This window comes from Strongylocentrotus purpuratus, unplaced genomic scaffold (assembly GCF_000002235.5).
Source record: "Strongylocentrotus purpuratus isolate Spur 01 unplaced genomic scaffold, Spur_5.0 spur5_scaffold_4, whole genome shotgun sequence".
NCBI lineage: Eukaryota > Metazoa > Echinodermata > Echinoidea > Camarodonta > Strongylocentrotidae > Strongylocentrotus > Strongylocentrotus purpuratus.
In genome coordinates, this window is record NW_022145610.1 from 22011866 (window position 1) to 22035690 (window position 23825).

At 36.6% G+C, this 23825-nt stretch overlaps 2 protein-coding genes across 3 annotated transcripts; one reads left to right on the forward strand and one right to left on the reverse strand.

The window, feature by feature from the left end:
* Positions 1-2025: 2025 nt before the first annotated feature.
* Positions 2026-14926, reverse strand: LOC588843 (geranylgeranyl transferase type-2 subunit beta). Its single transcript, XM_788507.5, has 9 exons — positions 14815-14926; positions 12129-12236; positions 11415-11612; positions 10301-10406; positions 9035-9087; positions 8221-8334; positions 6814-6925; positions 4643-4806; positions 2026-3988 (listed from the first exon to the last, which is right to left on the reverse strand). Exons 1-9 carry the CDS (start codon positions 14815-14817, stop codon positions 3845-3847), a joined length of 1002 nt encoding a protein of 333 aa, XP_793600.2. The 5' UTR covers positions 14818-14926; the 3' UTR covers positions 2026-3844.
* On the forward strand, positions 14832-23232 carry LOC755391 (calcium channel flower homolog). Of its 2 annotated transcripts, XM_011673575.2 has the most exons (5): positions 14832-15088; positions 17738-17810; positions 19710-19835; positions 20447-20554; positions 21181-23232. In XM_011673575.2, exons 1-5 carry the CDS (start codon positions 14956-14958, stop codon positions 21284-21286), a joined length of 546 nt encoding a protein of 181 aa, XP_011671877.2. In that variant the 5' UTR covers positions 14832-14955; the 3' UTR covers positions 21287-23232. The 2 variants fall into 2 exon arrangements, with proteins under 2 accessions (XP_011671877.2, XP_011671878.1); XM_011673576.2 differs by lacking the exon at positions 20447-20554.
* The last annotated feature ends 593 nt before the right edge of the window (positions 23233-23825 follow it).

The following is a 23825-nucleotide window of genomic DNA, read 5'->3' on the forward strand; positions in this document are numbered from 1 at the left end:
TGCCCCAGGGTAGTTGTTTAGGCCCTCTCCTTTTCAACCTTTTCATCAATGACATTTCCCTCCCCCTTTAATCTTCTAAATCTGTTATGTTTGCTGACGACATTCTGATGTTTCGTACGGTGCAGTCACCCAATGATGAAGAGAGGTTTCAAACTGATTTGCAACTCCTACATGAATGGGCCGAGCAGAACCAAATGGCCTTCAATCCCTCCAAATGTAAAATACTCCATGTAACTAGGAGCAGGAATCTGCAACCCCCGATATACAAACTCAACACATCTGACCTCTCATGTGCCCCTTCATAATTATGTTTATCTAGGGGTCACAATTTGTGCTAATCTAAAATGGAACACACATATTGATAATATCGTCAAAAGGGCCAACCGACTCCTTGGGTTCATTAGAGTAGTGGCAGGTAAAGCTTCAACACAAGCCATTTTCTCTCTATACAAAGCTCTCATTCTTCCATATACGGATGTCCATGCAGCCTGGCATCCTCACACCCTCAAACAAGAACAGCAATTAGAACGCGTTCAGCGCGCAGCCACACGTATTGCCCTTAAACAATTAACGGAGAGGCGACATGTCCTATGGAGATAGACTCACTACTCTTCACTGGTCAAGCTTATCTTCCAGGAGAGACTATATCTCCTTCGTTCATTCACTTTCAAATGCCTCAGTGGTCTCACCCTTTATGAGGCTCTTACTGAATCCACCCAGATCAATTCCAGGCGGCAAGAGGTACTTACATTCCGCCACCTTCCTTCTAGGACACAGGCACTTTTTCTTTCTCCATCTCGCCACTTTCCAAGACTGTGGAACAACCTTCCCACAGATATAAAAGATACTGCTGTACTTAATTCTATTTCATCCTTCCTTTCAACACTGAAACAATCTCTTTTCACTGTTCATTGAACTCATTTAATTCAATGTAAAACAATGTATTGATAATTATTAATGGTAATATTTTTCATACTCGTGTCTGATTTCAAATTATGTACATTTCTCTCAAGCTGATCGTCACTTAAAATTTTACTGTGCCTTTTTGGAAACCCTAAGATTAATTATACATCTTACCTAGATCATATCTGACTAATTTGTTTATTTTGTCACTTAGAAATAATATCAATATTGCAAGCTCATTTCTTCGTTCCGTTCACATATTAGGCTTCAGATTACAATTGTATTCATTTCATTTTGAAAGTTAGAAATTATTGTTAAGCATTTTATACCATTATGTAACTTTCCTTCCCAATAATAATCATATCAAATGTTTCTAATGTAAGCACCAGGATATTGATTTGAAAGTTTGTATATTTATGTGATGAACGTAAAGCCATTGTAATGTCATAATAATGTAATGAAAGTAATCAAGGATATAATAGTAATTGCTCCAACTATTGTTATCCTGATATATATATATATATTTATTTTCTCATATTGTGAATTTTTATTCTGTTCTTTACTCTTAATTTTCCAGGATGCAAACTGTGGGGGGTGACATGCTTTCGAGTAATAGCAATTCAAATTGCTTTTGTCACCCCTGACCAGCAGATTGTATCCTTCTCTCTATCTCCTCTCCACTTTCCTAAAGCTGTTTGAATGTATTATGAAATGTCTATGTATTATCTGATTGTTATACTCACTGTATGTTTTCCGATTGGTCAAATAAATAATAATAATAATAATAATCACTATCATCATCATCATCAATATCATCATCACCATCATCATCATCATCATCATCATCATCATCATCATCACCATCCATCATCATCATCACTATCATCATCATCAACATCCATCATCATCAATCATCATGAATTACATTTTACCAACCTTTTGATGATATCTTATTATACTGGAAAGTTGTTTGCTGAATGGAAAACAAAAATCTATAATAATTATGTTACAAGCTTGTGTATGAGCTAAATAAACACCACAATATTTTCCTGTAACCCCCTTAGCAGAAATTAATATTGTCATGATAGAACTCTGGACGAAAAACACAATAGATAGCAGATGTGTGGATGTTATATGTTTATTTCAAATTTACACATAAATATATTATGATAAATGTTGCTGTCACTATAATATCCCTTTCGAATAAACATACATAAATCAGACAGCTGTAAAGCTGCATCTATTCATATTTATGTCTTGCTTACTTTATGTACATGTGACACAAAAAGTTGTGTTCCATCAGTTTGTGTAGTTTATCTGCACTGAAATGACGTATAATATACCAACAAATTCATCACATTTACATATTTAACAATAACAGGGCTTGGCAATATCATTTTACATGGCAACACAGGAGATGTATTCATGTCTCATACATGTATCTTAACTGTTTGCATTGTACATTTCAGCCAGGACATTATTACTAATTACATTCTATTCAATTCAAGTCAGGTACTGGGATATCATAACGATGGGATCAAAACTCATAGCTGATTCATATAATGTCCAAATCTTTCACAACATGTATAAATCACTTTTCCTTGCACATATTGGATATTGGTACAAATCTTATAAATATTCATAACATAAAGTACACCAGGGCCCCGTCCTACAACGAGTTGCGACTGATCCAAATCAATTGCAAGTCCTCCAATCAATCGCAAGTTTGCAGTCTCCTATCTCTTAATATGTACATAATTGTGATTGATATCAATCGCCAATAAGTTGCGATTGATATCAACTCTTTAAAACGAGGCCCAGGCATGATATTTTGCAGATATTGCATAAATTTGAGCATTTTGATTTGTTGTACATGTAGGTGTTTTTTTTTCTGTTTTTTTTTTTTTGGGGGGGGGGGGGGGTTGAGAGGGGTGAATGAATCCAGAACCTTCTTGCCATAATGATATATTTGTAATACTGAAAATACGCAAGTGTTCCATTGGATCAGTAACGCATTCTTTATCAAAACTACAAGTCATTTCACATGTAAGTCTGCAACGTAGCACTACTCAGAGATAAACAAATTTGAACCAACTGAAAGGGCATAATCCATTAGTCAAACTTAATGGTAGTAAAGCCAAGTTTGCATGATTAACAATTTCAGCACATTATATGAATATTGAAATGCTCAACGTAAACAAATAATAATATATGAACCAACAAAGTCAGAATTTCCCGCATGATGTTTTGATCGAGGCCACAGGCACAGGTTGAAGTATAACTTTACGTTGGAAAGTCTCAATTTGGAGGTGAACATATGATGATATGCATTCAATATTTGTTATTTAAAATTTTAGGGTATTTTTGATCTCTTGCACTGTTTTTAATCAAGTCATCACTTTCAGTGTTTCTTCTGTATAGCCTAATATATTATATGTGTGCAGCTTTATACGACAATGGATACGCACCGGTTGATTCCATATGCAGTATGGTACCCTTTTGTATGCAATATACCACGCAAAAAAGATTGTTATATTGCATGCTCATGCACATTTACAAGCTGGTGAGAGTCATGTGATAGTTTCTCAGCCAATGGGATGCTTTCCAGCAAATACATGTGTATGCATACATTTGTATGCAATATACTGCGCAAAAAAGGGTTGATATACTTCTACTTCTACTTCTACGACGATACTCAGCAGGATCCATAAGTCAGGATTTAGTGCTGAGGAATAAACTATCTAGTTCTTGGTCTAGATGCTTGGTGGAAGCGCTCCCTTGAAGCCCTCCAGTGAAGTAGCGTCAATATAATATATTGCCTACGCGTGCATTATGTAACACATTTACAGTGGCACATGATTCGGGTACATGAAGCTTCTCTGTATATAAGATGCTCTTTCACAAATACACCATTTTATAAATAAATCTAGAGTGGAATGTCTCATAAGATTTGAGGGGCGACACCTATCCTCGTTAAGATGTTTTCCGGCATGCAGAAGACTGGGTTGACGGGTTTGATACTATCCGAGTGGTTCCCAAGGAGAGAGAGACCGGCGATACCAAACAGGGTATGGAATGGATCCACCTAACGATGGAAGATGAAGAGTACGGAATAAGATTTAATGATGATGATGATAGTAATGATAATAATAATAGTTATAGGAATAATTATAATAGTAATAGTAATACTGTAGTAATAGTATTAGTAAAAGTAATAATATTAATACTAATAGTAATAGTAATAATAATAATAACTTTAATAATAATACTGATACTTATACTACTATACTACTACTACTGCTGCTACTACTAATACTAATACTACTACTACTACTACTACTACTACTACTATTACTTCTAATAATAAAGATGATGATAATGATGATGATGTCCATCATGCTGTGATGCTCCTGGTGCTCTAACAATATTACCCTGTTAAAAAACGAGCGACAAAATTTGTAGCGCTCTTTCATATCGGCTACCCTATTACCGGTACACCTGGGTGGAGAGTGGCAAATCTGGACTAATGTTTTGCCAAATGAAAAGGCTGCAGGAATATGTATCAAAATTCTTTTATGTGTAAATGAAATGCATAGCTAGTGGGGTAAGGAAAAAGATAATGTTGTTGTTGTCATCCATGAGTAATATGAAAAGGAGACAGAAAATGCCCTTCACATTCATCAGTTAAATTCATTTTTAGACGGTTTTATGTGTGAATGATTTATCAAAATTCTCTTACCATGTCACCGGGTCGATCTGCAAAGCCTCCTGTTTCGTCATCTTGGCAAGCCAGAATAAAAGCGGTGAGTTTCTTGCTGTCTATCCAGTGCAATCTATTGATGATCTTCAGTGACGCCAGGACCCACCATGAATAGCAAACATCGGGAAGCTTCTCCGGTCGACCTTAACGAACGAAAGAAGACAGAGATAGAGTAAAACTGATGAGTTTCTATCCAATGCAATCTATTGATGATCTTCAGTGACGCTAGGACCCACCATGAATAGTAAACATCGGGAAGCTTTTCTGGTCGACCTTAACGAACGAAAGAAGACAGAGATATAGAGTAAAACTGATCAGTTTATATCCAATGCAGCCTATTGATGAACTTCAGTGACGCTAGGACCCACCATGAATAGCAAACATCGGGAAGCTTCTCCGGTCGGCCTTAACGAACGAAAGGACACAGATATAGAGTAAAACTGATCAGTTTCTATCCATTGCAAACTATTGACGATCTTCAGGGACGCTAGGACCCACCATGAATAGCAAACATCGGGAAGCTTTCCGGTCGACCTAAACGAACAAAAGGACACAGAGATAGAGTAAAACTGATCAGTTTCTATCCAATGTCATCTAATGATGATCTTCAGGGACGCTAGGACCCACCATGAATAGCAAACATCGGGTAGCTTCTCCGGTCGACCTAAACGAACGAAAGGACACAGAGATAGAAAGTAAAACTGATCAGTTTCTATCCAATGTAATCTAATGATGATCTTGAGGGATGCTAGGACCCACCATGAATAGCAAACATCGGGAAGCTTCTCCGGTCGACCTTAACGAACGAAAGGACACAGATATAGAGTAAAACTGATGAGTTTCTATCCAATGCAATCTATCGATGATCTTCAGTGACGCTAGGACCCACCATGAATAGCAAACATCGGGAAGCTTCTCCGGTCGACCTAAACGAACGAAAGGACACAGATATAGAGTAAAACTGATGAGTTTCTATCCATTGCAAACTAATGATGATCTTATAGGACCCACCATGAATAGCAAACATCGGGAAGCTTCTCCAGTCGACCTAAACGAACAAAAGGACACAGGATAGAGTAAAACTGATCAGTTTCTATCCAATGCACTATATTGATGATCTTGAGTAATGCTTGCATAGGGTTCGAGCATTTCCCTGAAGAATTCTATAAAAATTTCCTCATGGCGTTTCAAAACCTCCAGAAGCATGAAAGGAGGCATTTTAGATACAAAAAAGCCATCATTGGCAATCATCCTGATGATATGCTCTTTGGAAACGACACAAACATTTCTCTGAACGACCTAAAAAGATTGAACCAGACAGATATTATTGAAAGGGAACTCTTACAACAAGTTGCTGTCGCTACTAGGTGAGAAACCACTTTTATCATGCATCTCGTTTCCAATTCAATTTACAACAAAATAAATCAAATCTTGCTCACAATTATGCACAATAAGGAGAAATTGTTCTTGGGTAAGAGATCGACTACTTCTCTGAACGACCAGAAAAGACTAAACCTGACAGATATTCAAGTAATCCCTGACACCAAATTACGATGCTGTTGCTACTAAGCGGGAAACCACTTTTATCATGCATATCCTATCAAATTCACTTGAGAATAAAACGATCAAATCTTGCTAACATAATGCACAATAAGAAGCAATTCTCCTTGGGTGATAGTTTCCTATTCCGATTTGGGAGAAGTTGCTGGATTTGATGTGCAGGGGTGATAGTGAGCACTAAAAAAAAAATAGGTTTTTTGTTTTCCCCTCAACCACGCCCCCCCCCCCCTTGAGTAAACAAAAAAAAGAGGATTCGCGGGGGAAAAAATGGCTTCTAACATTCCCCCCTTTTGAGTGAGAAAATTTGGGGAAAAATAGGGAAGAATAGAGAAAATAAGAGGGAAATCGGGAAAATCAAGATAAAATAGGGAAGAAGAAAAAATTTGGTAAAAAATCGGGAACAATTAAAAAAATTGGGAAACCGATTTAAATCGGGTTTTTATCAGGCCTGGTTGTGGGACATTGATGTCCACGAAGGTATCGTCCTAATTAATAAGTAATTGCAAGGGAAGTAATTTTCCAGGGAAGGAGGGGATAGCAGTTTGGGGACTAGTCATCTTTATATGGTTCATTCCATCTAGTTTTCTCACCATTTAGCCCTCCAGACGGGAGTTGTCTTTCACACAGCCACCAGCCTAGTAGATCAGCATTGACATAATGAAGATTGTTGGTCACAGACAGGAACCCGACACAACAGTAGATCTGTGGGGCAAGGGTCAAAATGAAAAGACAGACATGAATATTCAAGAACACATAAGCATGTGTTCTCATGGGTACGTTGACATCATTCATGTATGTTTTTGTATGAACCCATTGACTACTGAATTCAGTCAAACCTGTCTATAGCGACCGCCCAAGGGAAACACAAAAGTGGTCTTTGTAGACAGGTTCCTTTAATACATGTTTCATTGAGAAACCATTTTCAAAGGAAACAAAAAATGTGGTCTTTGTAGACAGGTGGTCACTAAAGCAGGTTTGACTGTAATTCATTACCATAGGCTTCATAGAGTATAGCCACTTGGTTCCCGTAGACAAAGGGCGAACAGATATTATAAATCGCTAGGAGTGGCCCTCACTTTTACAATCAACAGGTAACAGGTCTTATGTATTAAATCCTCTGCACTTTCCACCAATTGTCCTATAAGGAAAAGCCCTCATCATAAATTTTCCCTCACCCAAAGACTCTCTGAGAGACTAGGGATTATTTCTTGGTGGGAAATCTGATTCGCTGTGTCTAAGACTAGTACACTCATTAATAGTATTTCCACCAAGTCAGGGGAGTGTTTCACAAAGACTAATATCGACTTTAAGTTGGACTTACATGTAACTATGGCAGGCCGTTCATGCCAATGTTTGCTCTCACCATTTACTGGCATTGGTCTCTTGGGACGTACAAATTGTGGTCACAAATCTACATAATTTACTTTTTTTGATAGTTCATTATTGAAGGAAAAAATATTACCCGGTATCTCAAGATCATAATTGAGAGACCAATGGTGAGAGCAACCATTGGCATGAATGGCCTGCAATAGTTAAGTCCATCTTGAAGTCGATCTTAGTCTTTGTGAAACACCCCCAGTGTCAGAGAATTATGACATACTGCACATGGACACTATCAATCATATCCCTATAAAAAAGTCCCTGATGTATCAATTAAGAACTTGTCAAAAAACAATTTTTATTTTACAAGTTTTAGGGAAATAAATCACCCGAACAATAAATTGTACATTTTTAAAAAACAGAAGATCATTCCACATCACCTTTATCGTACATGCAAATGGTGCACACCCAATTTTATGGGAGTAAGTTGACTGCACTTTTATCATTATTTAGAACGCAATATCAGTATTTAAACTCTATACCCAGTTTGTCCACTATACTAGCGATCCAATCAACATTTCGTCCAATCATCATACGTAATCTAATAACCAGTAGGGCCTATAGCAATTTCGTCTATTGGACCAAATGACGCTTTAACAATGATATTGTGTCCTCACCTGACCAGAATGTGACTCTGACCCCGGCCTGACCCCGAAACCTCCGTCAAAGTTCATACATGACACAACGTATTGCACAGCCTTCTCTATGTCAGGCACTGCATCTAACCTCTTCTGCTTAGACAAAGATGGAGAGAATGTGAGAAACAGGAGGATGGAGGATGGAGGATGGAGAGTGAGATTGAGAGAGACATTAAGAGAGAAAGAGACATTATTAGAGATAGAGATAAGAGATAGAGAGAGAGGAAGAAAGAGACATGAGAGAGAGAGAGAGAGAGAGAGAAAGAGACATAATGAGAAACAGAGAGAGAGACAGAGAACGAGAGAAAGACATGAGAAACAGAGAGAGAGAGAGAGAGAGGGACAAGAGTGAGATACAGAAATGGGAGAATGGGGACAGAAAGAGAGAGAGGGTTAGAAACAGAAGAATGGGAAATGAAAAGAGAAAGAAAGATGCATAAAGAGAAAGTGAATACAACAAGAGGGAGAGAGAGGGAGAGAAAGAGAGAAAATCAAACAAAAGAAAAGGGATGGCATAGAAAAAAATGTATTACGATGATTAAAAAAATATTATGAGAGAAGAGAGAGACAGAAAAAGGGAATCAGTAATTCCTGTACAAAGACAGCCAATAGATCAATTATACTACTAAACTTTACATGTCACATACATGTTGTATATCAGAAAGTGAATGATGATATCTCCTGCACAAATCATCACATTTCATTACAATTATAAAAACAATAGAGAAAAGTTGCACCTCTCAAAACAATTTTTACAGTTCTTAGACATTTTTTCAGCACAACCAAAACTTACCAATAATGATAATGTTGCCACAGCACAGAAGGAGAATCTTGTGTCTACCTCACCTGTCGAAAGAAGAAGAAATGAAGAGAAGAGGAAAAAGAAGAAAAAAAGAAGAAGAAGAAGAAGAAGAGAGAGAGAGATCCGTTTATATCTTCAAAACAATACATTAAAATACAATCATTTTTTAGTCTGCTGTAAATTAATTTTATCAAGATCATTCCAAATCAATGTCTTCTACAATGGCATTCTATGGATTACCATTTATATTTTAAAACCAGGTAAAAAGGGTATCAAGCAGTGATGTTCTAATAGACGTTTGAAAAATCCTTTAAAAGGACCGGCGTTTATGTTTAAAACAATTCGCAAAAATAATGTAGGTGATCACTTGATCATTTTATCGCAATTTGAAGATAAAAATCGTTAACATCCATGAATGGTTAATCCCATATATTAGATGGAAGTTTACTCATATCTCCTTAATATCTTTAGCACAAAAATATCTGAGGTGAAATGGACATAACAGCATTATCACTGAAGAGGTGTCATGGTCGAGTGGTTACGTCGCCGGACTGTCAATCTCAAGATCCGCAGTTCGAGTCCCGCTGCAACACTAATGTCTTTTGGCAGGGCATTGATCAACATTTGCCACACTCAATCCAGGTAATGTAAATGGGTACCTGGCAGGAGTTAATTCCTTGAAATGCTAGAGCGCCGTAATGGCAGCACAGCTAAAGCCGGGGTAATAATCTCCAAGTTTGGAAGCGCTTCTAAGAGACTTAATTGTAATTAGCACTATATAAAAGCTGAGTATTATCATTATTATTATTATTAGCAGATTATATTTTCATTTATTTATCTACTAAGTATTCTCTAAACAGGGTAGCCCGATCAGTAGTTAGAATATTGTTAACTTGGGTGCCCTCTCTTGAGTGAGAGACATCTAATGATAATAATTATATTTGCTTATATAGCGCCTAACACTTACTTTATCAGAAGTCTCTAAGCACTCTACAATAATGCCACATAATTACCCTGGCTTTAGCAGAGCAGGTGTCACATGCTCTGCATTTCAAGGAATAAATCCCAACCAGGTCCCTATTTACTTCACCTGGGTGAAGTGTGGCAAATGTAGATCATTGCTTGCCAAAGGACATTAGTGCCGCGGCGGGACTCGAACCGTAGACCTTGTGATCGACGACACTGAAAGAAGCATCTCATAAAATGATATCATTCAAAATCTAGGCCGTGTTGCCTTTGACAGGTCGTCTTACGTACCCCATTTATCTCCAACAAATGACCCGTCTTCTTGTTGCAATCCTGTGACATACTCCACGACCTTGTCAACGTCTATGGAATCCAGAGCATCGTAGATGGCTAAGATCTAAGATATGATAAAGAAGGTGTATGAGAGAAACTAGAAGGGAAGTGGAACCAAACAAAATGTGATCATGCTCAGATCATATGTGTGTTTTTTTGACTGATGTAATGAAAAAAAAATCCCATTGGTTAGAATTGGAAATGTTTAATTATGTTAACAGGACATCAATGAAAAAAAGCTTTGCTGATTTTATTGTTTCTTTTTTATACTGTATAAATATGTCAAATAAATAACAAATATCAACACTGCATTGATATTTATCTCTCATTAAAATTATGCACATGACAGGATGATTTCAAACAGTTTCTTGGCTTATTCATGCTTAACTGTTTTTTTTTTTAAACAGTAGATTGCAGGACCTGATGCTGTTTTGGAACATTGTGAATGAGTGTAAAAGTTATATAAAAGTTGTTTATTATTATTACCATTATCATTTCATTTTATCACTATTTTGTTTGTTACTACATGTATGTCAGCAAATAAAGGGCAAGACACATTGGTAATATTGGATATTTATATAGTGCTTGTATCCATCAGGCAAGGTTCTTAGCTGGTAATGTGATGTGAAATTTATAATCCTTATTTTTGTGCACAAATTTGCAGTTTACAACAAAATTAATACCTGTAGTAATTTAATTTACATTGCTTCAAGTTCATTTAATATACATGTACATTTTTATTTTATTATATCTATGTAGAAATTTTAATGCAGTCCTTACTTTGTGTTATGTCATATTCTTCTTTGCCGTTTACTTTTAATTCAATATTTTCAAATATGTGTCTTTAGTTCTTCTCACTTTTCCTTCCTTTTCCTTCCTTCTTGCGCTTAGAAACATTGTATTAAGCGCTTTATAAATGTAATGTATTATTTATTTATTTATTTATTTATTTACATGGAAAAGAAGAATAATTGGTGCCAATTTGAGAAGGGAAATGCTGATTTATTGTACACCTTGGAACTCTGAATCGCTATAGGTTAAAATTGGCCGATTATTATATATATCATCTGACCTGTATTGCACTCAATGTGTAGAGAAGATGTGGGTCATGACCGATGCTGGCACCGAATCCTCCGCATTCATGCTGGCAGCTCACGGTGAATTCAATAATCTTCTGTTTGTTCATGCGGTTAAGCTGACCCAATAGATCCATGGCCGCGATACCCCAGTACATACCGCTCATCCTCAGGTATTCAGTCATCACATACTCCTGTTAATTCAAATCAAATTGAGAAAAACTCAATCTTGTCTTTTTATTCAACTGCCTATAGTAATTTCACTACATTAGGAGCTATAAATTAATAACAGCAACAACAGTAAACTTAATAATTATAATAATAATAATGATAATAATGATGATAATGATAATAATAATAATGACAATGATGATAATGATAATAATAATAACAATTACAATAACAATAAGACTAATAATAAAAACAAAAATAATAACAACAATAATGATAAGATCATCAATTCTTATAAGGCCCTTTATATATGTTACATTGGTACACATAATTTTTCATTCACTTGTAAAGTTTTTCATTCACTTGTAAAGTATTTCCTTACCAGAATGACAGCAAAATATCTTCATTTTGAATTCAATGCTTTTAACAAATTTAATACTGAAAATGACTGAAAAAAGAGTAATATGAACAGGAGAAAAAAAATCATAAATTTGTTTGGAAGTTGACGTGCAAAAAAATGCAAATAAATTATTTCTTACATAATCATCTTTCTTCGAGCTATAACTGGTTATGTATGTAACATGTTTGTAGAAGAAGACCTCCTTTGGTGCAGTCGGCTTCAAGGTGACATCTTTGATTGGAGTACCCTGTATATAAAATAAATAAAACAGTTCAAAGTCACAAATGAGAGGTTGGCATTTAAAATTATTATTTATCTTTTTTCTTCAACTTAATTCACAGTCTGGAATAAATGTCATCAGTGAGCCCCAAATGATTTGAATAATCATTTGGGTATTTGCTGTTGTTTTGTTCGTTTGTTTGTTGTTTTTATTCAGGTTACCCCTCTCTCCAGAATTAATGTGAAAAGACAACATTTGTTGTATTCATCTGTAAATTCACCTTGTTATTTGGCCACTTTTCACTTTTCGGCATTATTACAAAGACACTGAAAGAAGCGAAATCTGATAGCAATTTGAAGGGCAATCCAACCCTTGTAATGAGCTCATTTGTCTGATGATAGCAGAAAAATAAGAGAAACAAAATTAAAGGGAACCAAAACCTTCATACTAAGTTACTTTTATTGTAAAGTTTAAGATATTTGAATAAAATCAGTGAAAATTTGAACAAAATCGGGCAAGGAATAAGGAGGTTAAAGCTTTTTGAAATGACTAGTCACTAGAGGGCAAGTAGAATATCATTTTGCATTGATTCTATACCTTGCTTTCAGGGGAGTAGATTATCTCAATCACAAGAAGGAAAAACATGAAATTTGATGTACAAAAGGCATGGAGAGTTGTCCACAGATGATGTCATCAAAATATCAAATTGAATATCGCCCTCTAGTGACTATTCATTTCAAAAAGCTTTAACTTCCTTATTCCTTGCCCGATTTTGTTCAAATTTTCATTGATTTCATTCAAATATCTTAAACTTTACAATAAAAGTAACTTAATATGAAGGTTTTGGTTCCCTTTAAGAAAGTATGAAATAAATTGGACCAAAAATAAGAGAATTATGAATGTTTGAAATATATCGTCACTATAGCTAGATGCGAATCTCAAATTGGCAATTTTGTCAGTGGATTGTGACGTAGTCAAGGACAACTCTCCTGTTTGTCGTTTACAAAAATATTTGTAATGTCTGAATTTCTCTAGCTCTAGAGCCTAGTGCCTTCTCCCTCTGGGGCACTACTAAAACAATATTATGGATAGCATATGATTAGGCTATACTGTACTATAGTCTGTAGGTCCTCTTAACCCGTTGACTACTGAATTTTATAGGTCCCATAGGCTTAACACAGGGACCACCAGGTTCCCGTAAGCAAAGGGTTAAAAGAAAAGACCCTCCCGAATCATACAGATTGAACAAAATTACATTTTGGTCATTTTGATAATCCTGTGGTAATGCGACTAAGCCTAGGCTATAGCTGGGCTCTTTTTCTCGCCAATAGTATCGATTTCACGAGATACTAGCTAGTAAGCTCTTTGTGAAATGGTTTAGGAAGATCAGAGACATATCCATAGTTGGCGGATAAAGTTATGAATGTCTTGTTGTTGGTTTCTAGGAATGAGCCCCTGGGGCCCGTTCCTAGAAACCATCATAAGTCTAACTTCTTGACTAGATCTATATCCCATTGAAATGTGTGTTATAATTAGCACACGTTTCAATGGAATAGTCAAGAAGTTAGACTTCTGACGGTTTCTAGGAACGGGCCCCGGGAGTCCTGATTGGCTAGTATCATAAACAATGCATGGCAACTACATTGCTAGAATTTAAACGCAAGTAAAAAATTTAGGTAGATCTAGCAGCCTAGCCTAGACTCTAAAATCTAGGCCTAGGCTAGGCCTAGACCTACTCTAAAATATAAAAATTTAAAATTAAAGACAACTAACAGCCTTTTCACACACAGCTAAAATTCTATAAACATGATTAGTATAAACGTGTTTGAAACGTGTTTAAACTAATCACGAGCCTTTCACACACAGAAATTTCGTTGCGATCGTTAATAGTTTCGTGATTAACTACTGCTCGTAAAATGCGCAGTAGTGCCATTGCGCATTGAAGGTCATGTCACATCAATCAAAGCGCACGCTCCATCCAGTTTAAACACGTTTAAACACGAATTTCCTTTCACACACAAAATGTTAGGGGCGTATGGATCGCGACTTCGTATCTATCCCAACATCGTATAAACGATGTTCACACTGGGAAATTTTGTCTATAAATATGTTTAAAACTGTTGAGTGATTCTAATCATCTCTAGACTAGATACGATGAATTTTAGCTGTGTGTGACGTGTGCATGCATCATCATCATTGATCAAATTCAGTTTAGTCTACATTCATTATCATTATCTCTTAGTAGGAGTCTTGATTAAATCATTGAAATACATTAAAAATTCAATCAAACCCTACACACGGCATTACATGGTATTATTGCCCCCCCCCCCCCCCCCCCGCGATATGACTCATTGACTGCGTGACTGTGACAGTGTGAGTAAAAATAAATAATTAGGCCTACAAATAAAACCACAGAACCACGCACAACCAGATTCTCAACGCACGGGACCAAAGGTAAAGATGCAATAAATATTTCAAACACGACTCGCGTCTCTTACACAACAACCAAAGCAATCAAACTCGACCTACACAGAGGAAGGGACAGCTTGATAAAAAACGCATCATCTTAAAAATAATAAATTACTCGTAAAAAGCAGGATCTCACCATTTCTCAAGAGTGCAAGCTCAAGGCCAGGCAACTGAAATTGAGCACTGTTGTGTTGTTGGTGACGTCATCAATTATTTACACTTTTGACAATCTGTCAGTGTCGAATGTGATAAAGAGGTGTTATTTTCCTAATTTAAGATGGCGGATACGTACAAAACTTTAAATAATGATGGGCAGCCTCAGCAAGCATCAGCTCCACCTCCACCACAACCAGAAGTGGGCTTTTGTTTCAGGCTTTTTGTGAGGATTGTTGCTTCTGTAGCTGGCGTATGTAAGTACTAAGTGAAACAATTGTCCCACATCTTCAAATTCATGTAGTCTATGTTGAGAATCTGATAATTGAAGTAACAGAAGACAGTCAGAAGTTTCGTCACTCCCGTCAGTCAGATTGTACATTTTTAATGAAAGACAGACAGAGAGAAATGGAATCTAGCAAGAAATTTTCTTACGTTTTAGAACACTGGTAGTTTTTTTAAAATTAAACTTAGGTCTAGGCCTAAAGTTTTTTTGTTTTGATTTTGATGACACTGAAGACCGATGATGATGGAGATGCAGAGGTTAACATCTACTATAATGATCACGATCATGTTATCATGATTTCTGATGATGACGATGATAAGGGTTGGTTAATGGCGATGGCAATATGACAATGATGAATGATGATCATAATTCATATTGTTTGTTGAAGACGATGATCATATTGTCTATTGAAGACGATGAATAAGATCTAGTGATGATAATGGTGGTGATGATGATGATGATTTCATGATGAGGATGATGATGATGATGGTTGATTGATTGATTGATTGATTGATTGATTGATTATGCTGTTAATTCTATTTTATTCATAGAGGATTTATGACAAGTATAATAAGAATATTAAATGTCAAGAGCTGTATTTGTAGGTATTTTCCCCGGGGGGGGGGGGGGGGGGGGGGGGGGGGGTACTCAGATTATAGTCGGACGGGGGTGTGCGGCTGAGACCTCCGAACCCATACCCACATCCAAGGGTCCTTTTGCTGAAATAGGTACCCATGTCTAAGGATTTCAAACTTCAAATATTACATTTTTTAAGCTGTAATAATACACTCCAGCAAAGCATATGGAGAGTCAACGCTAATGCATATTGACCTCTAGCACTGCACTACGCGTTAATAGGCAGCATTTAAATACATGAATAGTCAATACACTCATAACACACAGATGCACACAATCATACCGATGCGGCTGATCGGCAAGTTCGACAGTGGACTCACAATTTGATTTTTTTAATTATTCTTTCTAACATCGGAAAGTTAAAAAATGTATATTACTGCTATTTAGATCTTATTGATTGTCACTAAAGTATCGATTTTTAGTGAAATTGGTTGAGTTTTACACAGTGGTGTTTGAAATGTTGAGAATCAATACTAATAGCACAGCTTTTAATACACAGCCAGGATAGTAATGCACCTATGTGTGTCATAATACAATGGCCAATAATTTTGCAGTTTCTCGATAAAGTTCTTTATTAGTAAACTGTACCATACTACATGTAGTTTACAAGTAGTTTACACACATAAAGATGAAAACACCATGCAACATAATAATACTGTGCTAGCACCTCTAGCATCTGTTTTAATTGAAGGACTTTTCCTGTTAACGTACCCGTACACGAGCTCTCAAGCATTGGCTATATAGCTCCCTGCTTGAGCCCCGCTGCTGCCCGGCTGCTGGGCAGAGGGTACGCAGGGTATAGCTGCCGATCTTTCAGCGTGCGAAGCGCTACAAGTTTCCGGGGGTACGACCCCTATACGGGCGGATACCATACCTAGCGCGCATAATGCCATATGAGTACCCGGTATAGAGCCCATGGGGTCCTGATATATGTGGTACCCCGGGATCTAGTTGAGTTTACGAGCTACGTACGTACAACTGACTTAGAGGACGTCAGTGCGTACACCTCGTACACTGGAAATGCAATCACCGAAGGGTCCATTTATTTAGAGATGGGAGAGATTTAGGCATTTTCAATGTAGGAGCAAATCCCAAAATCCAGGAGAAAATGAGGGAGAAAAGAGGGGAAAGGAATAAATGAAAAAAGGGACCCATGTCTAAGGATTTTTTTAATGAAAAGGGGACCCATGTCTAAGGATCTTTCCTGAAAAAGTCACCCTTCCGAGCGGCACATCCCCGTATACCCAATATACGTGAGTACCCCCCCCCCCCCCCCCCCCCGGGGTATTTTCCTAACATGATGAAGATAGAGTCTGTATAGACCCTCTAGTGTAGATCTAGACCCTCTATATTGAATTTAACAATTTATAAAAGATTTAACAAGTTTGATCTGTATTCTTACGGTACTGTAATTTGTATGCCCTGACCACTGCTGTGATTTTAAAACACTTTACAAATCACCCCAAGACATGTATAGCACGAAGGAAACCTAATGTATCAATTTAACATATGGAATCTTAAAGGTAAAGACCAGTATTGGAAACGCCCCAATTTCAAAAAATGAAATGGAAGCTCTCATTACCAATCATGTGAAAGAATATGTTTTGACTAATACATGATGATAAAAAAATTGCCGGGAAACCGCCTACTAATTCATATATTTGTTAAATTTGTTTCTCTCATGGTCTGTGAGAGATATAGGGTAGTCCCATATACATCTTTCTGTGTATAGTGCTTGTAACTTTACGAAGAATGGGCCAAATTTCTTATCATTTTGATGATTCCAGAACCTTGCAGATGCTAGATGCTAGATGATCAACCTTTTCTGATCGATTCCACAACGTTTCTTTCACAATGCAATCGCATGACCTTAACTGGTCTTTACCTTTAACATTGTTGAACTTAATATTTTTTTCAACAGACAATATTTATGTCTCTTCTTAGCTCTGTTACATTCTAATAAGATGAATGATTTTTCTTGCAGTGGCCATCATTCTTGGACTGATATCTCTCATTACCGTCAAAGGCATGTGCATCGTTGCTGGGATCTATATCATGTGAGTAATACGCTTTAAATATTTTAATGTATTTTTAGTGTATGTTATATTTTTGGGGTATATATAATGTTATCATTATTATGTTGAATTATGTTGTATATATGTTATTTTGATATTGTATGCTTTTATGTATATGCACGGCCCTACGGAAGAACAGTCCGCGGGCTGAGGTTACGTAGGCCTCCGTGCTTAAATAAATAAATGAAATGAAATGAAATCACTCCGATACCAAGAGACTCGTATCATGTAACAATTCTTTCAAGGCAAGAATGTTGGGGGTTGTGGTGTCAGGACCCTATTTGAAAATTAAGGCTGTGCACAACAGTGTAATGAGGTACCCGAGTACACTCCCATGCTTTACAAGCGAATACTCGAGTATTCGGACGCCATGTTTTTTTTTGAATTTTTTTTGATTTTTTTTTTTTTTTGTTTTTTTTGTTGATTTTTTTTGATTTTTTTAAAAAAAAATTTGCCACCACCATACATACCACTGGAGCAGTATCCCAGTTCTGTCGCCGAAAACGCATGCAATTTTACTTTGAGTTGCAGTTGAAGGCGCCGATTTAATAATAATAATAACAGTGAACAATACTGTTTTAAAAACCAAAGATGGCAGAATAATCCATTTTCCTCCAAGTCCAAGCAGAAATCCAGACATTTGGTCCCAGTTTCTGAGTGGTGAGTTTGACAGTGCTTGAGTTGGGAAACATTTTTACTGACGGCACCATGCCAGCGGCCGCCGCTCACCCAGGCACGGGTAAGCGTCGGCCTGGACATTTTGCGGCCGAATATTCGGGTACGAGAAATCGTACCCGAGTAGTTGTCAACCGTGCGGGTACTCGAGCATTCGACTACCCTTCACAGCCTTAATGAAAATTGCCACATTTGCCTTTGGATGTAATTCAAAGTATGATCACAAGCTTTGAAAGATTTATGAAATTTCGCTCATAAAATTCTTCAAAGTAATGTTTGAAATGAAATGTCCAGATAACCAGCCCGTCCAGAGACATGTTGTGTGGGTGTATGTAGTTTTTCTGGGTCTCTGTGCATCATGTACAGTATAAGACACTTAACAGTTCATATGGACAATGTTTAAAGTTGTTGTATTTTATAAGGTAAGCCTTTACCACTAAATGTCTACAAATTAATACATGTACAGAAGTCTGAAGTAGCTTGCAAACTTTGTAACATAGCATTAACAATAATTCTAATTTCTAAATCTCCTCAGTGTACATGCACTTTAAAAAAAAAAGTACTGTGTTGAGACACAATGGTGACAACTTGATTACTACATTGCCCGAAGTGATTTTGAAATTGTTCTATATTTGTCTTTGCTTTGACGAGTGAGCTGAATGTCTTTGGGCATGATGGTAACCCTCTTGGCGTGGATGGCACACAGGTTGCCCAGGAGGCATTACTATTATTCATAGAAGTCAATAGGTAACTTTGTACCTGCCAATTTAACTAATCAGGGGCCTAGAAACTTAATATATTTGGTATAATACAATACTCAGAATTTACTGACTGTAATAAAATTGTCATCCATTTGTTCTTCTAAGTAGTGGTGAAGTGTGACGTCATCAAAAATCTATTTTTGGAATTTCTCAATTTTTTCTTCATTTTCAAGGCAGAGCAATATAACACTGAGTTCCTATAGGAAATCTATTTATTCAGATGGTCATATCTCAGCCAATACTTATCCTATTCAATTCATTTTCGACATTTGGACATTATTTTTGATGCTCTTTTGGAAAATGAAGAAAAAATTGAGAAATTCAAAAAAATAGATTTTTATGATGTCACAGCTTCGGTACTCTATAGCACAAACAGCTGTGATACATCGGTAATATTTTCAAATACTTACAGAGCAATTTTTGTTTGTTTTCTCTTTGCCATCAGTTTACTTGGTTTCCTGACGATTCTACTAGAAGCACCCTTTTGCTGCCAGTTCCTAGATATCACTGACAAAGTCAGCAAGTGGAGCGAGCGCAGAGCTCCATGGCAAAAGGCTCTCTTTTATCTCTTGTAAGTATCTGTGACTGTATAAGACTTGCTGCCTGGAGACCTCGTCGATTATACCTAAAAAGGCTGAACTGGGGAAATAATTCAATACTCTTTGGAAGAGCATATAGACAATTAAATGTGTGTGATATGCGCTATACAAGAACTGAATACTACTATTATTATCATTATTATCATTGTCCTCATTATTATCATTGTCCTTATAATTATAATTATCATCATCATCATCATCATCATCATCATCATCAGTATCATCATCATCAGCATCGGCATCATCATCATCATCATCATCAGCAGCAGCAGCTTCATCATCATCATCATCATCATCATCACCACCACCACCACCACCACCTTCATCATCATCATCATCATCATCACCACCATCACCACGTCCTTCTCCTCCTCCTCCTCCTCATTATTATTATTTTGTTAATTATTAATATTACTATTTTATCATCCTCATCGTCATCATCCGTCATCATTATCATCACAACAGGTGTGGTATGAGACAGCCGATTGTTCCGTTTAGCTCTTCTAAATTGTTATTTCAGTGTTTGCTTTAATAATTCATTGTATTTCTGATGTTTTTATATTGTGTGCTTTGGTCCCACCAGGTTACCCATCGTGCCGTTCTTCTTCTGCACAGGATTAAGTTCAATCTTTGCCTGTCTTGGAATCATGGCTACTGGCGTTCTCTACGGACTGGTATTCATTGGAAAGAAGTAAGATTGTCTTCTTCTGGTTTCTTTCATTCCTCTCTTTCATTCCTCTCTTTCGTCCCTCTCTTTCATTCCTCTCTTTCGTCCCTCTTTCCACGATGAGGTGCTAAAGCGGTCAAGGAATTTCTCCGTTTCGGGTACCCATTTATTTTCACCTTTATCATCCTCTTTTGGTATAGAACTTGTTGCGAGTTTGTGGCCATCCTTATTAAAAAAATATATGACTTTAAAAGGGAGTCTTCATACTTCAGCAGAAGTTGATGTTGCCTGTTAAGCCAATGAGACCTCCAAGTACCTAAACGATATTGAGTAGGGATCGAATGAGGATGTAACATCTTGCATGTACCTGGATTAGGAAAATGTGAAAATGAGATAACAATATTGTTGTGGTGTTGAGGTCTAGCGGGTATGACTCTGGACTATGGAACAACAAGATACAGGGTTTGAATTCCTGCCTTGGAAAGGAACCCCCCCCCCCTCCCCTCCCCTCAAGCGCCTTGTCAGGGTAGATCAGCTAAAGCCAAGGAATTAGTTTCACAGTGCTTAGAAACTTTATCATTTGCTATATAAATGTTTCTATTATTACCATTATGATATATTTTGTATATTCTTGATCTATTCATGTTCAGGGGTGATGCTGTTAAGAATGCTCAAAGGGCCCAACAGCCAGGAGACATGCCCTTATCAGACCCACCATCCCTGGATCCCTATGGAAGGAAAGAACTCATCCCTTGAACAGACAAAGAGGGCGCTAGACTCACCAACCAACTAATACCCAAGAAATGGCACATTCCACCCCTCCATTCCAGAGCCTCACACAATATCAGGACCATTCCGCTGTTCTCATTCCACTGGATGTTTGCCTTTATGTTTGTCATTCATGTGAAAACCATGCTCAAGTTTTAAACACAATTTTCATTGATCTATAGGACTTTTTTTGACGACAGATTTCAAGATTTTTTTAGGTAGTAAGGGAGAGCATGTGGGCTCCATTGAAGTATTATTTGTTTATTTTGGTTATGTATTCAGATTATTGTGAACATGGCTTCATTGTGAAAGTACACTATCAGAAACATTGTGCAATATATCTTGTTTCTAAGATCTAAACAGGGCATCTTTCAAAATCAGTATGAATTGGTTGAAATTAAATTGATGGCTATATAAACTCTATACTCTAGTTTGAGTGTAGATTGATTTGTTTGCAATGCCCCCCCCCCCCCCCCCCCCTCAAAAAAAGATAAGTCAAACAGGTAAACAATGTATCTTTGACAAGGTTTTCTCTTTTGCCACATGTGCATGTTGTCTATTCTATAAACTAGTTTTTATTCTTTCACAATGGCTAACAAATCATCATTTTCTCACATTACCTGAAAACTTTCATTTAAAAGAAAATGATATGTGCACTTCCTTTAAATGTTACCACAATGTGTATTATATTTTGTGTTCCTAGCGATATTGAAAAGCAAGGTGCTTTAACTAGTAACCGAAATATCAGAGAAACATATCAGGGTGGACCGTGGATCACCATGAATCACATAAAACTATCCAGACGGTTACAATTGTTTTGAAAGCCATTGAACTAATTAGGGGCAGCAAATATAGCTTTTCGTAGGAATCTACTTGTCATGCGACTAGCATCATCAGGACTTTCTCATCATATCCGTATTGCATTAGAAATGGAAGAATCAAGTTATAGCTTGTTGTAATTGCTGTCATACTAGAAATTATTCCTTGCAACTCATTTTTTTAGATATAGAGAAAGTGGGCATTTGGATTTGGACAAAAAAAAATTGATTTATGATGAATAGAGTCATAGATGTTTGTTTGTATGAAAAAAGGCATGTGAAGATTAAGGATTTATGGTAAATATAATGTAAATCCATTTTGTTTCCCCTTCTATTGGTAAGAGGATGTAAACACATCTTTTGCAAAATATTCCCAAAGACATTGTATTCCGTGTAGACTGCACCGTCATCTACTCTGATAGAGAAAGTGAATATTTCTTGGATTTTAGTTGGTTTAGATCGAGACCTGACATGATTTACACGGCATGCAAAATTAAAGAGGTCTGTGATGTAATCAGTGGTGCACATGTTAACGTTGTTGCCTGAAAGCTTTCATTTAAAATCATCAACACTTGTGGCACTAATCAATGTAGATATTGTGCCATTGTTGCTAATGTATATTCATTTCTGAGCATGTTGCATGCAACAAGTTCACAAGTTTACATGTGTAGATACAAGTAAACACTGTTGTGCCATTTGTTGCCAGACGCAATGGTATACATTTTGTGATTGTTGCTAATGTATATTCAATCCTTAGCATGTTGCATGCAACAAGTTCACATGTCTTGATTCAACGAAACACCGTTGTGCAATTTGTTGCCAGAGGCAATATGTGTGTAGTCAGGTGGTTTGTCAGATTCAGTATTAAAATGGGAATTTTGTCTGCAAGTGATAACATTTAGATATATATGAAAGTATATGTTTCAGTGCAAGCAACAAAATTAGAGAGAAGTATATATATATATATATATATATGTTTCAGAATTCAGTGCAAGCAACGTGAAGTGCTAAATCTGCCTTGTCATAGAATTGCGGTAAATTTGTACATTATCTTAAAAGTTAAGATATTGTGCATTTTGTGATATATACCAATGTACACCCATGTGTCAATAAGCATAGAGTAGAAAATATGTTATTCCAGTACGTGTTAAATTTCTTCAAGTGAACTACACATTTTGTTGCAATTTAGAATCAGAGAGATGCATTTTGCATGACACCTCTTGATTTTTACTGTAGTGTTGCCTCTTGTAATTCCAAGTTTTAGACAGGACTTATACCATCAGTATTTTATTTTAAAAGCGATTTCAAAAATTTAATTAGAGTTTGGATATTAGATATATAGTTCTTCAACTGTTATGCCTCTGTGTACATGTTCAGTATACATGCCAAAGTTGTGATTCAGAGTGATTTTTGGTACTCAACTTTACATGTCTGTGAATGTATTGTAGATAAATTAGAGCAGCCGGCTTAATCGTAGTATTCATATCTATATACATATATCATATTGCATTTGTATTTTTAGCTTGTATATTCATGTAACTAGGATAGGATGTATGCTTATAGTGACCTTTGCAGTTTTTTAATTTTCTTATGCATGAATTTTCATGTAATTAAATATTAAATGGGATTAGAGTTATCAAGTTCATGGGTGTTTTGGAACAGGTCCGACACTCATCGGAGACAACTTTCTAGATTTGGTGAAAGATTAT